A 14190-nucleotide genomic window follows, 5' to 3' on the forward strand; every position below is an offset into this window, starting at 1 on the left:
ATTAATTCACTGTTACTGCTTTAACCGGTGCTTTTTCTGCTGATGCTGATGATCACACGTGTAGCTGTGATGATTCTGAATGAAAACGCCCTGACCTCTCCCACACTGAGCAGTCACATAATAAGTAAATTTCGTAAAACCATAGATATTTAAATAAAATTATCATCATAAATATACGGTCGATCCCACCTTCCGAGGTGCCGCAACATCATCCCTCATCGAAACAAGGGCAAGCGTGCGTGCGTCGGATCCGGATCTTCTACCTTAATTATAATTAATGCAGAGAATCACTGTATAAATAGTGCAATGAGTTAAGAGCTACAGTAGCATATAGTAATTAACCGATATTACTGTAGCATAGGGGTACGGTATACTGTAGCAGCATAGTTACTGTTTTTAATCGGTGCACATTCATCTTAATACAGAAAATTGTAGCCTCCCTTCGTTTGCTTCTCCAATACAGAGATCTCAGTCCGCGTGCGCCACCCTTGCCTTGCCAGTATATCGCACGTACGGGACCACGGCGTACCTCGTCGTTGCATCGCAGGCCCACATGTGTCAGTGTGTGTGAGACGTGAGTCTCTGCTCGCGTCGGTGTGGTGTTACTGTAGACGAGACCACAAAGCTCTGCACCAGGTGTCCAAATGTGATGTGGTTTTGAGCTTTGATTTGACGTGCCATTGTTGACAAGTACGCAGGGTTCAATTTACCAATGTTACGAAATTCTACTGATCTTATCGCTTCCATCCGATTTCAGAAACTTAACGATAACTAAATTTAAATTAAAAAAATTAAAAAAATCAAAAAATCCTAAAAAATAGGAACAATTCTAAAATATTCTGTGATTTTTTTTAAAAAATAATATCATTTGTATCATATTCTATAGAGAGAAAGTTTGAAAAAAAAATAAAAGTGAAAGCATGTGGCTCAATTATTAAAGCATATTAAGAAAAAGATTAACATGCAAACAAATATTTTTTTAAAGACGTATCTTAAGATGATCTTTAAAATTGATTTCACTTCATTTAGAGTTTTACTAATTTCTCCATAATTTTTACAAAGTCTAAAAATAAAATGAATATGTTAAGAAACAACACTGTAATTATTTTTTTCATGTCTACTATTATTTTTTCTACATAAAGCATAGTATAAATAAACTAATAAAAGTTGTTTCACTAATTTTGGAGATGTGATGAGTCAGTTATGAATTAATCTAGTCGCAACACATTTACACAATCTTGCATGTTACAATAACTAATTCATAAGTTCATGTATTTTTAAAAGACATAGGATCATATAAGAAAACTAACAAAATTAGTTTCATGATTTTTGAATTAGCAAAGAGTATAAATACTTTTATCATACAGATAATGTTAGAAACCAACAAAATTTGTTTCACTTGATTTGAAGCTCAGATTAATTAGTTCTTAATTTTATAATATTGAGCTAATTTTTGGTTTTTTGTTGAACTTCACTGGAAATCGAGAAAACTGCTCGATAAATCAAGAAAATCGAGCGATTAAAAAAAAGCTAAGCGGTTACCAATAATACGAAAAATTCGAGAAAACCGCTCGATAAATCGAGAAAATCGCTCGATTCAACCGGTTACCGAATAGAGAATTTGACCCTTTTTTTCAAATTTTAGCAAATGAATTTTGTACGATTTAAACTGAATTTTGAGTTATTATCGTAATAACCGTGCATTTTCAGTTACCGCGCATTTTCAGTTACCGCTGAGGAGCGGTTACCATTTCAAAAAAGATAAGTAAAACCTTGCAATTACGTGCTCCTACTGGCCGGCCGGTTGTTTCAAAATGCTCAGAGCTGCATGGATGCAGAGTTTCAGTAATGGCAGCAGGGCAGGACATGAAAAATGCAACTTAACTTTACGTATAATCTATTTTAATTATCTATTCCTCATACTTATACTTATTTATCCATGAATTCTTAACTATCTATGAATTATTCGTTATCATTCAACATAAATATCATCATAAATATACGGTCCTCGTAAGGATTGCTCACAGCCCTCTGAAAAATCTCCCTTCCGGCAGGACAGGCGCTTCCATAAAGGCAGGTGCGGAGCAAAACCACCGAGAGAATAAATGGGAGCGTCATCAACCGGCTCGTTTGTACAGTATTCTGGAGCGGTCAAAACGCTCTCTCCCTGCGCTGATCTCACGTGATCTGTTCAATCTTGCCCGTTGGATCATACATCTGCAGCCGCCAGCAAAGCTCTACAGTGCTCCCAATTTAAATTCCGTTTTCTGTGCTGTGGAACAGAACATGTAGGGTTTTTTTTAGAGTACATATATGTATTAGAAGATAATGAAAACGTACAAGAGCACGTACACATACATAAAGGAGACAAGGGATAGATGTCCCAGCCGAAGTGCACAGAAGGTCCTAAAGAAGAAGAAAATTACAGGAAGGACGTTAAAGGCCCCTGCGCTTGCTGAAGTCGTCAGACACCGCCGCCGCTGGACTCCATCGCCGAAGCAGAAGCCGTAGCATGACAGGAATGGTCAACACCACACCGAAACCAAGGAGGACACCATCGCACCTTGACTTTGATTGGAGTCAAAGTAGTCTCCCGCCCCAGGGGACGAGAAGAAAGAAACGGTTGACGTCCATCGGTCGGGGACTCGCCCCATGCCTCTATGGTCCTGAATCTAAACTCGCCGCCAGAAGACAACAAGAGAAGTTAAATCCACTCGCCTCATCACCGTAGAACCCACTACCACCCCTCCAAACTCGCAAAACAACGTCTCCGCCGCCACCGCCTCACTTGGCCTAGGCGCCGGGCGGCTCGAGACTCCTACAAACACACACCTTACAAGCTTGTTGCCAACACTGAAGCAAGCGCCGCCGAGATGGAGAAAGGACAAGAAGGGCCATCCGGTCAGTTGGTCTTGCAATACTTAGTAGTACCCTACAAGGCTACAGGGGGTTCATCATTAGTCGTGGCAGTTAAAGAAATAATTAGCAACACAACGTGTACTTCGGGGTCTATGAGTGTGATGTGCTAGTGGTAATCGGGAAAAAAGAAGAAATAGAAAGTCTGCAACCACACGGCGACACAATCGTATCATCACTCGAGACGATGGAGGTTCGGTGGTTCTGGGCAGAAAATGATGCTACCCCACGGGTGGCACGTCGTCTTCCTTTCATGCCTCCTGTAAATCTGTAATGTAAACAAAGCTGATTCGCATGTACCTGCTTGTCTGATAGAGCTAGCATGTACGCAGTAACGCGAGCATTCCAAGCACGCAGCATGCATGCTGAAGTGACTCACTTGATAGAGGCTCAGCATAGAGCACATGTTAACTTGCAAGTGTGTCGTGGTCCAGAGTGCACGGCTGCAGGCAGCTTCTGTCGACGATCTGCAGCCAAGGGTTCAGGGTGAGGGCATCGCTGCTGAAAGGCATGCCAGGGGGCTAGAGATCACGAGAGAGAATGGATGCAGAAACTGTTGTGCGGATTCGGATCGTCACCAAGATTAACAGATGCGTCGCCGGCGGCGCAATTATCAGTCGCATTACCGCGAAGGGTTTTCGTCGGGAACGCTTCGTCCGAACGTTACCGGATTATCAGCGAGGGAAGGAAGTAGGATCGAAGCAAAGGATCTCATGAGATCTGAAGCACTATCTAGGCATTGCCTTCATGCTGGAGTTGGGAATAAGAGATCCGATCGATGAACACAGGTTGGTGAAAGTGATTAGTCCTGACGTGTTCATCACTTTAAGCAACCGAACTGCCTAGTTCATATGCATGAGTGAGCAATGCTGCAGTTGAAGTCAGGTGAAGTGTCGCCGGTCTACCCAAAAATACTGAACCCGAAGTCTTGGAAAAACAGAGACCAGACACAGTTTGGAAATTTCAAACGGGTGTCGTAGTCTGCTATAAATGTGCGATTAGTTGCCCGCATATGCAGGTCGAGGAAAAACAAGTTAAGTGGAGTTATCGATGTAAAGAATAGAGATCTCTTATTCTATGGACCCATACACTAAAGATTCATTGGCAGTAGATATTATCAAAAATTGACTCCGGTACGTACGTCTGGTAGGACTTGCACGACCAGTTTAATCTCATGACTAGTTCTTACTGATCATGGGGTAAATATTCACCTAACCAGTTTAATCTCATTTAATACTATCCATTTAAGTGTTTTTCTTCCCCAGTCACCTCCTATCAGCTAGCGAAGTCGTGGCCGCCGCAGTGGTGCAATGGCTCGTTTCGTAGCACTGCAGGCGAGTACGACAGTATCACAAGTGGGCATGACGACGTGTGGCTGATAGGACATAATGCAAAAGAAGAACAGGCAAATCGAGCATGCTCGCTGTCGGAGGGTGAACTCCTAAAACAGGGGTCCGGAGAGACCCCCTTTGAGATTCGGTCGGGGGATGATTTTGAATCTGTTTTTGCGGGTGAAATAAATGGGCGTAAATGCGATGGCAGGTGGAATGGAATGATCGGATGCCGAATGCAGTAAATGCACTGGAGGGATTTTTAGACAGGTTCAAGTCGCACTGAGCGTAATACACTACTCCTGTGTGTATGCTATAAATGCTCTGGGAATGTCTCTCAGAGAAGTTGCTGGTTACAAGAATATTTGTCTATCCTAGAGCTTCGGGCTTCTTGTTCTTCGGTGATCTCAGCTTCTGTGCTTGTACTGGACCTCTGTCTTCTTCCTCGGCTTCCTTTCCTCTAATTTCTGTTACTTGTCTTCGAGAGTGTGTTTTCTGTTACTTCTGTTCCTTCTCCGGGGAGCCCGCCCCGTCTTAAATACTCGCCGGTGGTAGCATGCCCAGAAAGGGAGGGCACGAGTTTCAAGGCGCCATAAATGTAAAGCAACCATCATGGGCTGCTGCGCGATGTGACGGGGAGGGTTGAAAACGCGCCTCCGTCCGGTCTCGCTGGTCATGATGCCGTTCTGCAACAGGCGCCGCGAAGAGGGCCCACCGAGCAGCCTGGCGTGCCCGTTCTGTCGGACCCCTCCTTTGGGGTCACCTCGTGCAACAGTTCCACTACTATTCTGCTGACTTGCTGAGTGCTGGCTGCGGTAGGCTGAATTTGCTGGCTGGTTGTACCCTTGAGACCGATATTGCATGGTTGGTTGGTGTTTTGGCTTCTGGTAGTGGCTAGGTTTGGGCCTTGCAAACCTTTCCTGCTGCTTTTGCTTTTGTGCCAAAAACTTGCGCTTCCAGTCATTGTCTCCTTCTGTCTTGGCCTCCTCTACGATGATGGCTCGATTCATCATCGTGTTGAAGTCTGGGTAGGTACTTGCAGACAAGTGTGTCTTCAGAGTACTATACAGTCCCCTTCTGAAGCGGTCCTGCTTCTTCTTATCCGTGTTCACATCCTCAGGGGCATAGCGAGAGAGCTTGGTGAACTTGCGGATGTACTGATTTACGGTCATGGACCCTTGCTTCAAGTCACGGAACTTTGCTGCCTTCATCTCGATGATCCCTTCGGGAATGTGATACCTCCTAAATTCCTCCTGGAATTCCTTCCATGTGATGGCACTAGCATCCTCTACTGCTTCTTGGTAGTTTTCCCACCATTCTAAGGCTGCTCCAGTTAGTTGGTGTGATGCCAAAAGAACTCTTTCATGGTCACTGGGGTTTACGACATCCAGCTTCCTGTTTATGCCCCGTAGCCAATCATCTGCTGCTAAAGGGTCATCTTCGGCGTGGTCAAAGATGGCTGGCCTCAGTCTCATGAACTCAGTCATTTTGGACTGTGGCCCCTAACCATGTCCACGGTTGCCTTGAATGCCTTGTGCTATGGCTTCTGTCAGACGACTTGCCATTAAAGCCACAAGTTCCTCCACAGACGGTGGGGGTGGTAGCTGTCCTCTCAGCTGGTTGTTCTGGCCATAACCTTCTTGCTCTTAGTTTACTTCTTCGTCGTGGTCTAGCTCTTCCATGACTGCTCTTTGGGCTTGGGGAAACAGTGGGGCTTGCCTAACCCATCCACCTCGGTTCTGATTTCCACCTCTGGTTCGTGGTCTTCCTCGGGGTTGTCGTCCCACTTGAACCTCACTAGCGGCCTCGTATCCTTCATGAGCTTGACGCCCTTGGCGTGGTTGGATCCGGGTTGTCCTCTTAGGCGGCATCTGCTTTGAAGGTAGGAGAAAAGGTAAGGCTCCAGAGGGGATAACTGATCATTAGGTTATCCCGAGACGCGCCGGATGACGCAGGATGGGACTCGTGCATTAAATGTCCTCACGGCTCCCTGCCAGGCCGTGACAGGGACTGACATCGAGCGTGGCAAGAGCAGTTGGAAGTGACAGGCCACGCGCCCTCTTAAATGCGGCATCGGGCCTTTCACTGGTTGACACCTCACCGCTGGACCTCTGTGGGGGGCACCGGCAAAGAAGTTCTGAGGTCGTCGGGGAACCGAGTACTCGGAGGTCACTGTTCACAGCCCTGAGCACTCTCTCCCGGATATGCCCTTTCTTGGTCCTCGGAGAACCGAGTGCTCGGGGGGCACTGTTCACAGCCCCGAGCACTCTCTCCCGGAATTGACTGTTCGGGTCCTCAGGGAACCGAGTGCTCGGGGGCCGCTGTTCAAGGCCTCGAGCACTCTCTCCCGGAACTAACTTCCTTGGGTCCTCGGGGGACTTGGGTGCTCGGGGGCTACTGTTCGCAGCCCCGAGCACACCCTTACCGGTACTCGGCTTTTCTGGTCGTCGGGGGACATGAGTGCCCGGGGGCCACTGTCGCGAAGTCCACCCGTTTCGGAATTCAAAGGGTCACGCATGGGGAACCAAAATCTCTCGGGTCCAGTGACAGTTAATATTTCTCTCTCCCACGATTCTCCCACTTACATCTTCTCTCTCTGTACATTTAACATCCCCTCATGAAGCGGTTTCTTATCCAACAACATGAGGGGACAACGTCAGTGACCACCCATGGGCTGAATCTTATGTTCATATGGGGCCCAAGTGGTATAACCAGACCATGACTATGACCACGTGGCAAAACCACTTAGTCCCCCGCATCCTTATTGGAGCTTGGGAGCTATTGTCGATCTAAAAAATAAAGGGGTCCCCTATTCTGTGGGCCCACACTAGCAAAAGCCCGCTGGCAGTAGATATTATCAAAAGCTAACACCAGCACGCACGTTTGGTAGGGCTTAAGCATCCCCTGATCACGGAAGGAAACCCATGCGGTAGGTATTCACATAACTAGTCTAATTTCATTTAATACTATCCACTCAAGTATTTTTCTTCCCTAAACACCTCCTTTCGACGAGCGAAGTCGTGGGCGACACAGTGGTGCAGTGGCCCATCCCGTAGCAATTTATGTTATGGGACAACCCTGCAGGCGGGTGTGACAATCTCGCAAATAAGTGTGACAACGTGCAGCCGATGAGACAAGACGCACAAGACGATCAAGCAGACCGAGCATGCCTACTCTCCGTAATGATGGCTTCATAGTAGGTATTTTCGGTAGGATTGAGATTGTCATAGTTCTGATTGCACTGTTTGTATATACGTCTCTTCTCCTCCTATATAAAGGAGTGAGGACTAGGCTTGTAAGGGACGAAGCTTTTTCAGTAACCAAATTGATCCACATAATAAAAAATACACATGACGTAAGATTATTATTCCATAGGAGACTTAAACCTGGATAATCTCTTGTGTTTTGAGCTCATCATCCACACAAACTCACACACCCTCGTAAGAAACGTTAATCATACTTCCATTGACGATATATCTAGACACATCGTCAAGAATCAATTATTAATGAGAGTTATATTTGTTAAAAAAAAATGTTAGAGGGGTCACGGGAGTCAGCCTGAAAGAATTCTTAATTCTATTTGGCTGGCCCAATTCAGCACAACACTGAGGAACTCAACTGGAGGCCTACAAGGCCTTCTACCCGAGTTCTCAACTGCTCACTTTCTTCTTGTTGCAAGCCCCAAAGCGAGAGAGAACCTTGGGAATGGCCGCAACTGAGTTATTGAACCCGAACGCGTCAGACGTGCATGCCGTTTGCATTGCTTGCCACTTCACTGACGCGTTACGCTGTGGCGTGTCCACTTCACCTGTTCTGTTCTTCTTCCTGCCCATTTGGGGCATGCGGTTGCACACGAAGCATATGCATTTCATCATGCATTCCCACCTCGATGCATTTCACGCCGTTGCCGTTTGCACTCTTCGTCATCAGAAGCAAACCCAAGAAAGCAAGAGTTAATCGATACCACGCCATTGCCGTCACTGTATAAAAATTGAGCAATGCAAGCAAGCGATCTAGCCGCTGCAGAAGCCATAGCAATTCTACACGCACGCAGGTGTAAGTGCGTGGCGCAGCTGAACATATCGCAGCACGGCGGCCTTGGGAACACGGCTCAGAGGTGGCGTGAGCTCCATGGCGAGAGCAACTGGGGCGGTCTCCTGGACCCGCTCGACCTCGACCTGCGCCGAACCGTCCTCCGCTACGGCGAGATGGCGCAGGCGACCTACGACGCGTTCAACCACGAGAGGCTCTCGCCGGCGGCCTCTTCAGGTTCGGCAGGGCGCGGTTCTTCGAGCGTGTGCAGCTGCCGGGCCACGCCCGCGCGTACCGGGTCACCAGGTTCCTGTACGCGACATCGTCCGTGGCCGTGCCGGACGCGTTCATCCTGAGGTCCGTGTTCCGGGATGGAAGGTGCAGAGAGTCCAACTGCATCGGGTACGTCGCCGTGGCAACGGACGAGGGGAAGGCCGCGCTCGGGCGCCGAGACGTCGTCGTCGCGTGGCGCGGCACGCTGCAGGCCCTGGAGTGGGTCGACGACCTGGAGTTCGCCATGGTACAGCCGAGAGGTCTGCTTGGGGATCATGAATGCTCGGTCCGGGGCGGACTCAGGATTTTTTTTCGTAGGTAGACATTCAAATTTTTAAGACTATAAATTTAGTAAAAGAGTATAAAATTTGATAAAAGATAATACAAATTCGGTAATTTGGTATAATATTGTAAATTTAACAATAAATCTCAAATTTATAAAACCGTAATATAAATAGCCCAAACATAATATAAAGTCTTACATAAGTGAAAGATTATATCATTACGATACTATTCTAAATCCTTCACTTTGCGTTTTCTTATGGTCATGAAAGACTCGATTATATCATTATCATTTATCTTGGAGAAGATATCTCGTCCGATATATGTGACTAAATAATCATTCAACAACTCATCACTCATTCTATTTCTCAACTTATCCTTCACTAAACTCAATGTCGAAAATACTCTTTCAACACTTACCGTCGCCACCGGTAAGATCAATACTAATTTAAAAAGCAAGTACACCAAGTCATAAATAATATGATTATTCGTTTCAACAAGTCTAATAGAGAGCTCACCAAAATTATTTAATCCTTTGAATCTATCATTTTTCCTCATGTTACCAATAAAGTTATCAAATTAGAGTTAAGGCTTATCAATTTCACACTTAAAAAGTCTTTAAGATAAAACTTAGCAAAACTTTACGTGCATCACAAGAATCAAAAGAATCGAAGACGCTTACCGCTCCAGACTCGAATTGGCCTCCGCCGCTGCCACGGTAGGCCCGTCAGACGATGCCAGGGACACGCGGACACTGTCCTGCTCGGCTGCTCCTGCTAGTCTGCTATTGCAAGAAAAACCAAACAATGCGATACGATCATATGAGGTAACGAGAAAACAGAAAACGATGGAAGTGGGACTGCGGATGGACCGATGGTCGATGAATGTACTCACGTACTGACGTACCAGGTGCAAGCCTGCAAGGTGCTGCCTGATGGATAATTGATTGATACTTTGATGCTTGATAGTCTACAACTGCAAGGTGCTGCCTGCTGCGGATGCCTTGCCAGACGAACCGATGGATATCAAGGTCCAGCCGCCTTAAGACTACTTTTTACCTTACTTTTTCTTTTTTTTTATTATAAATATCATTTGTCCAACAAAATCACGTTAGCAAATTTCAACTTAGTTACGTTAGCAATCAACACACTTTTACAAATCAATTATAATAAAACATTATAAAATTAAAACAACCGAACGCAAACATATTACGGATTATCACTCAAAAATAATATCAAAGAATTTATAATTTATTTTTAAAAAAATGAGATACGATGACGACATTAAAAATAATAATAATTTCAAAAAATCAAGAAACAAATAAAAATCAATTTGCATAACACATAAAATAAAAATTATAAATTAGATCTATTCACAAATAATAAACATGATTCCAATATTATGAACAAAAATTATATTTATATTTTACATTCTAATATTTAAATATAAATAGTTGATGTATCTTAGCATACAACCATTATTAACATAAATATCTACAATTCAGTCGTAAGCTAAATTTCTAATCTGTACAGTCACACGGGTTGATGCGCTAGTTACAGAGTAATTATACAACATGTATTATCATTCAGGATTTGAACAGGTTGTTTACATAAAGTGTCATTCCTATCACACGCCTGCAAATAACGAGCGTAAGTATGCACTTTTCGACTAAACCACACTCTTTTCTTCATAAAACTGTGTGCTAATATTTTTTAGGGCATTTTTTATAGGGCAGCTGTATACTAATATTGAACTCCAGTAGATGAAGTCATACTTCTTGTCACAAATTATTTCTGCATGCATATGCGATTACCATACTAGGTGAGTAGGTTGTTTACTCCCTACTCGGCATTCTCTTCCTCCTCGCAATCCATCAAACTCCAGCGCCCGTCGGCGCCCTTGATCGTGCCTCTGTTCCACGGGATCCACCACCCGGCCGGCACCCCGTGCTCGTCCCGCAGCGCGTCGTACGCCTTGTTCACCAGCGCCACGTCCCGCTCCACCGCGAGCTGGAACACTCCCCCCGGGCCCTGCGTGCCCGCCACGCCGTGCAGGTAGTTCTCCAGGTTGTGCCAGATCTGCTCGTTTCCGGGGCTCCTCAGGTACGGCGACTCCCTCGTGTCGATCGCCAGCTCGGCGCCGACGTCGTGGTAGAACACGGCCGGGTACTTGGGCACGATGTCGCGCGCGTTGCGGACGCCGAGGAGCCGCAGACCGGGCGTGCCGTCGAACCGCTTCTTGAAGCCGGAGCCGCCGACGCGCGGGCTGGCGAATGCGAACGCGGTGACATGGCAGACGGTCCCCGCGGCGCGCGGCGCCACGTTGTAGCCGTTCGCGGCGATGTCGAACGCGTTCAGGGTGGCAAGCGACGGGCCAAGGCTGTGTCCCGTCATGGTGATGCTGAGTTCCTCGTCCTCGTACATGTCCACTAGCCTCCTCACCTCACCCAACACCTGCATCCGTCAATGCACGCATAGTCTGAGCACGAAACAAAATACTCTGCAGAGCGTAGTGCCTATGACAGTGTCGTAGTACGATTATTACCTGATCCGTTGCACTGTCTTGGTTGTGGCAAGACAAGGGGTCGCTGGAGGTGTACATGGACAGCCGCCCCCGGTGAACCACGACGTCCGAGCTGATCAAAAGGAGCTTCCAATTAAGTAAATATAAGATATCTAGCTTGTTAGTGTTTCTGGTTTTAATCTGTGTGATACAAGTGTTTCAATATGGTATGCTAAGTATTATGCTAAGTATTACTTTGATAGTTTAAATAGATGTGTGTATGTGAACTTATTTTATTGATGGGTTGAGTTGTAAACGAATTTTAGAGACAGAGTGTTACACACTCCTCGTTATACATCAGGATACGAAGGTACACATGGGAGGCGAGCTGAACTAGATTCGCTCGAAGTCCTGGAGCGTCCAGTGTCCGTCGTCGCTCTTGATCATGCACTTATTCTTAGCGACCCACCAGTCCGCGGGCACCGGGTACTCGTCCTTGAGCGCGTCGGCACCCTTGTTCGCCAGCGCCACGTCGCGGTCCACCTCCAGGTTGAACCCTCCGGCTCTGCCCTGCTCCCCGGCCACGCCGTGCAGGTAGCACTCGAGGTTGTGCAGCGTCTGTATCGTGCCGGGGCGGCGCAGGTACGGCGACCGGCCCGTGTTGATGGGCAGCTGCACGGCCACGTCTACGTACCCCAGCGGCGGGTACATCGGCACGATGTCGCCGGAGTTCTTCACGTGGAGCGCCCTCAGGTCGGGGAACGAGGCGAAGGCCGCCTTGAAATTGCCGTCCCCGACGCGCGGGCTCGCGAACACGATGGCCGTCACCGGACACGGCGGATGGGAGGAGTCTCCGGGCGCGTTCAGGCCGTTGGCGACGATGTCCACGGCGTTGAGCGTGGCGAGCGACGCGCCGAGGCTGTGGCCGGTGATGGTGATGCTGGTCACCTCGTCCTTGTACAGTGCCATTAGCCTTCTGACCTCGTCAAGAATCTGCACACAACTGACGTGTGGTTCGGTTGTAGCACCAAAAAAGAAAGACTTTTTTCAGAGTTAAGTACCTGTATAGCTGACCTCCATCAATATACAGTAATTCAAACATGTTCTACCAGTCGTATACTACTAACCAAAACTCGTCGCTTGAATGCAAGCGTTTAGCAAAACAGTGGTTGACAAGTTGGACCAAGTGACACATTCATGCAATGTGCGTGCGTTCGTGTGTGTTCTCGTTCATGTATGTGTCACATCCTGCTCTCGCCTGACCAGTATTCTACTGCATGAAGGTTTGCACCCGAAATCTTCAGGGTGAACCATTTGTCTCACTAATGAATTACTGAAACTTTAGGGCTCGTTTGGAAGCGGAGGAATTTCACAGGAATTTATATGAAATTTAGAAAAGGATCGAATTTTTTAAAACGAACAAGTTTTTTTCGAAAAGAATAGTTCAATTCCCGCATGAGACGAGGAAGTCCTGCATTTCAAACGTGACCTCATTTTCGGTTTCCCCCGGTCTTCTTCTGTTAAGCGTACGCAGTAAAGAACTGGGGAAGGAGGTGAGATTTCTACTTGCCTGGTCTCTGGCGCTGGCCTGGTTGTACTTGGAGTCTGCGTTGCTGGACGTGTACACGGACAGGAAGCCCCTGTGCACCATGGCGGACGGGTTCGCGGTCGCCGCGGGTCCCAGCACCGGCGCGGCGGACACGGGCGTGAAGTCGAAGTCGTTGACCCACTCGAGGTTCTTCATCGTGCCGCGCCACGCCACGAGGATGTCGCGCCTGCCGAGCGCGGCGACGCCCTCGTCCGTGGCCACCGCGACGTACCCCATCCAGTTGGACTCCCTGGACCACGCCTCCTGCAGCGCCGGCAGCGGCAGTAAAAGGAACGCCTCGGGCACGGGCAAGCCCGACGTGGCGTACACGAACTTGGTGACGGCGTAGCTCCCCGCCGCGGCCACGCCCGCGCTCGCCAGCAGGTCGGAGTGGCCGAACACGCACGCGCCGGCGTGCGGCGAGCGCTTCTCCTGGTTGAACCCGTCGTAGGTGGCCTGCGCGAGCTCGCCATAGGCGATGACGGACGCGCGGAGGTCGATGTCGAGCGGGTCCAGGAGGCCCTTCCACGAGTCCGCGCCATGGAGCTCGCGCCACCTGTTGGCAATGCTTCCAAGCATCGGCGACGACGGCATGGCCGCACTCGCTTCTTGTTATTTAATCAATGATCCCGATCGCCTTAGGCCCTTGGCTAGGTTACGTTCGTACCTCTGTTTTGGCTACTAGCTCGCTAGAATTTGGTTGGGGCTTGTTTGCTAGCTTCAGCCTTCAGCTTGGTGTGTATTTATATCACTAGATGCGCAGGTCGGGTCGATGCGACCGATGTGCTCAGAAGTATGTTCTAACTTCTAACCCGGCCCACTTTTATAGTCTTTCAGAATCGTGTCTATCTCAGTGTGCTCAAAAGTATTTTATCCTACCGGAAACTGACCGGCGAGAGGGCAAACTAAACTACATGCGCCAACATGCGTTGAGAAATACGTAGTAAAACTTTGCATCTCCGACAAAAAACATTCTGGCTTGTCGTAGCTTACATGCTCCAAATGGGACGCTGCTGATCATGCACTTTAGGCTGCTTGATCCATGGCGTATGTACGTCACGTGAGGTGGGCACGAACAGGACGCCGCGAGCAGTGCAATTGATCAGCCAATCCAGCGCGCCGTAACCGGCCAACCATGCACACGCAAAGTAACATATTCCCTCAACCGAATTGCAGCCTACCCTTCCAGTTTCGTGGTCTACTCTACTATAATAGTAGTTGGAATCCGTAGTAAGATTCTTTAATAGATGTTTTAAAAACTTATAT

General features: G+C 47.7%; 2 protein-coding genes and 1 pseudogene across 2 annotated transcripts; 1 reads left to right on the forward strand and 2 right to left on the reverse strand.

Annotated features, from left to right (window-relative positions):
• Positions 1-8245: 8245 nt before the first annotated feature.
• LOC133884183 (phospholipase A1-II 6-like) lies at positions 8246-9879 on the forward strand (annotated as a pseudogene).
• A 796-nt stretch (positions 9880-10675) lies between these two features.
• Positions 10676-11694, reverse strand: LOC133884185 (phospholipase A1-II 6-like). The gene is made up of 3 exons (XM_062323530.1): positions 11681-11694; positions 11379-11469; positions 10676-11287 (listed from the first exon to the last, which is right to left on the reverse strand). Exons 1-3 carry the CDS (start codon positions 11692-11694, stop codon positions 10676-10678), a joined length of 717 nt encoding a protein of 238 aa, XP_062179514.1.
• Positions 11695-11711: 17 nt separating this feature from the next.
• Positions 11712-13518, reverse strand: LOC133885570 (phospholipase A1-II 7-like). Its single transcript, XM_062325294.1, has 2 exons — positions 12907-13518; positions 11712-12329 (listed from the first exon to the last, which is right to left on the reverse strand). The coding sequence occupies exons 1-2, from the start codon at positions 13516-13518 to the stop codon at positions 11730-11732; spliced, it is 1212 nt and encodes a 403-aa protein (XP_062181278.1). The 3' UTR covers positions 11712-11729.
• Between the last annotated feature and the right edge of the window lie 672 nt (positions 13519-14190).

The sequence above is a fragment of the Phragmites australis genome, chromosome 11, assembly GCF_958298935.1.
Source record: "Phragmites australis chromosome 11, lpPhrAust1.1, whole genome shotgun sequence".
Classification (NCBI taxonomy): Eukaryota; Viridiplantae; Streptophyta; class Magnoliopsida; order Poales; family Poaceae; genus Phragmites; species Phragmites australis.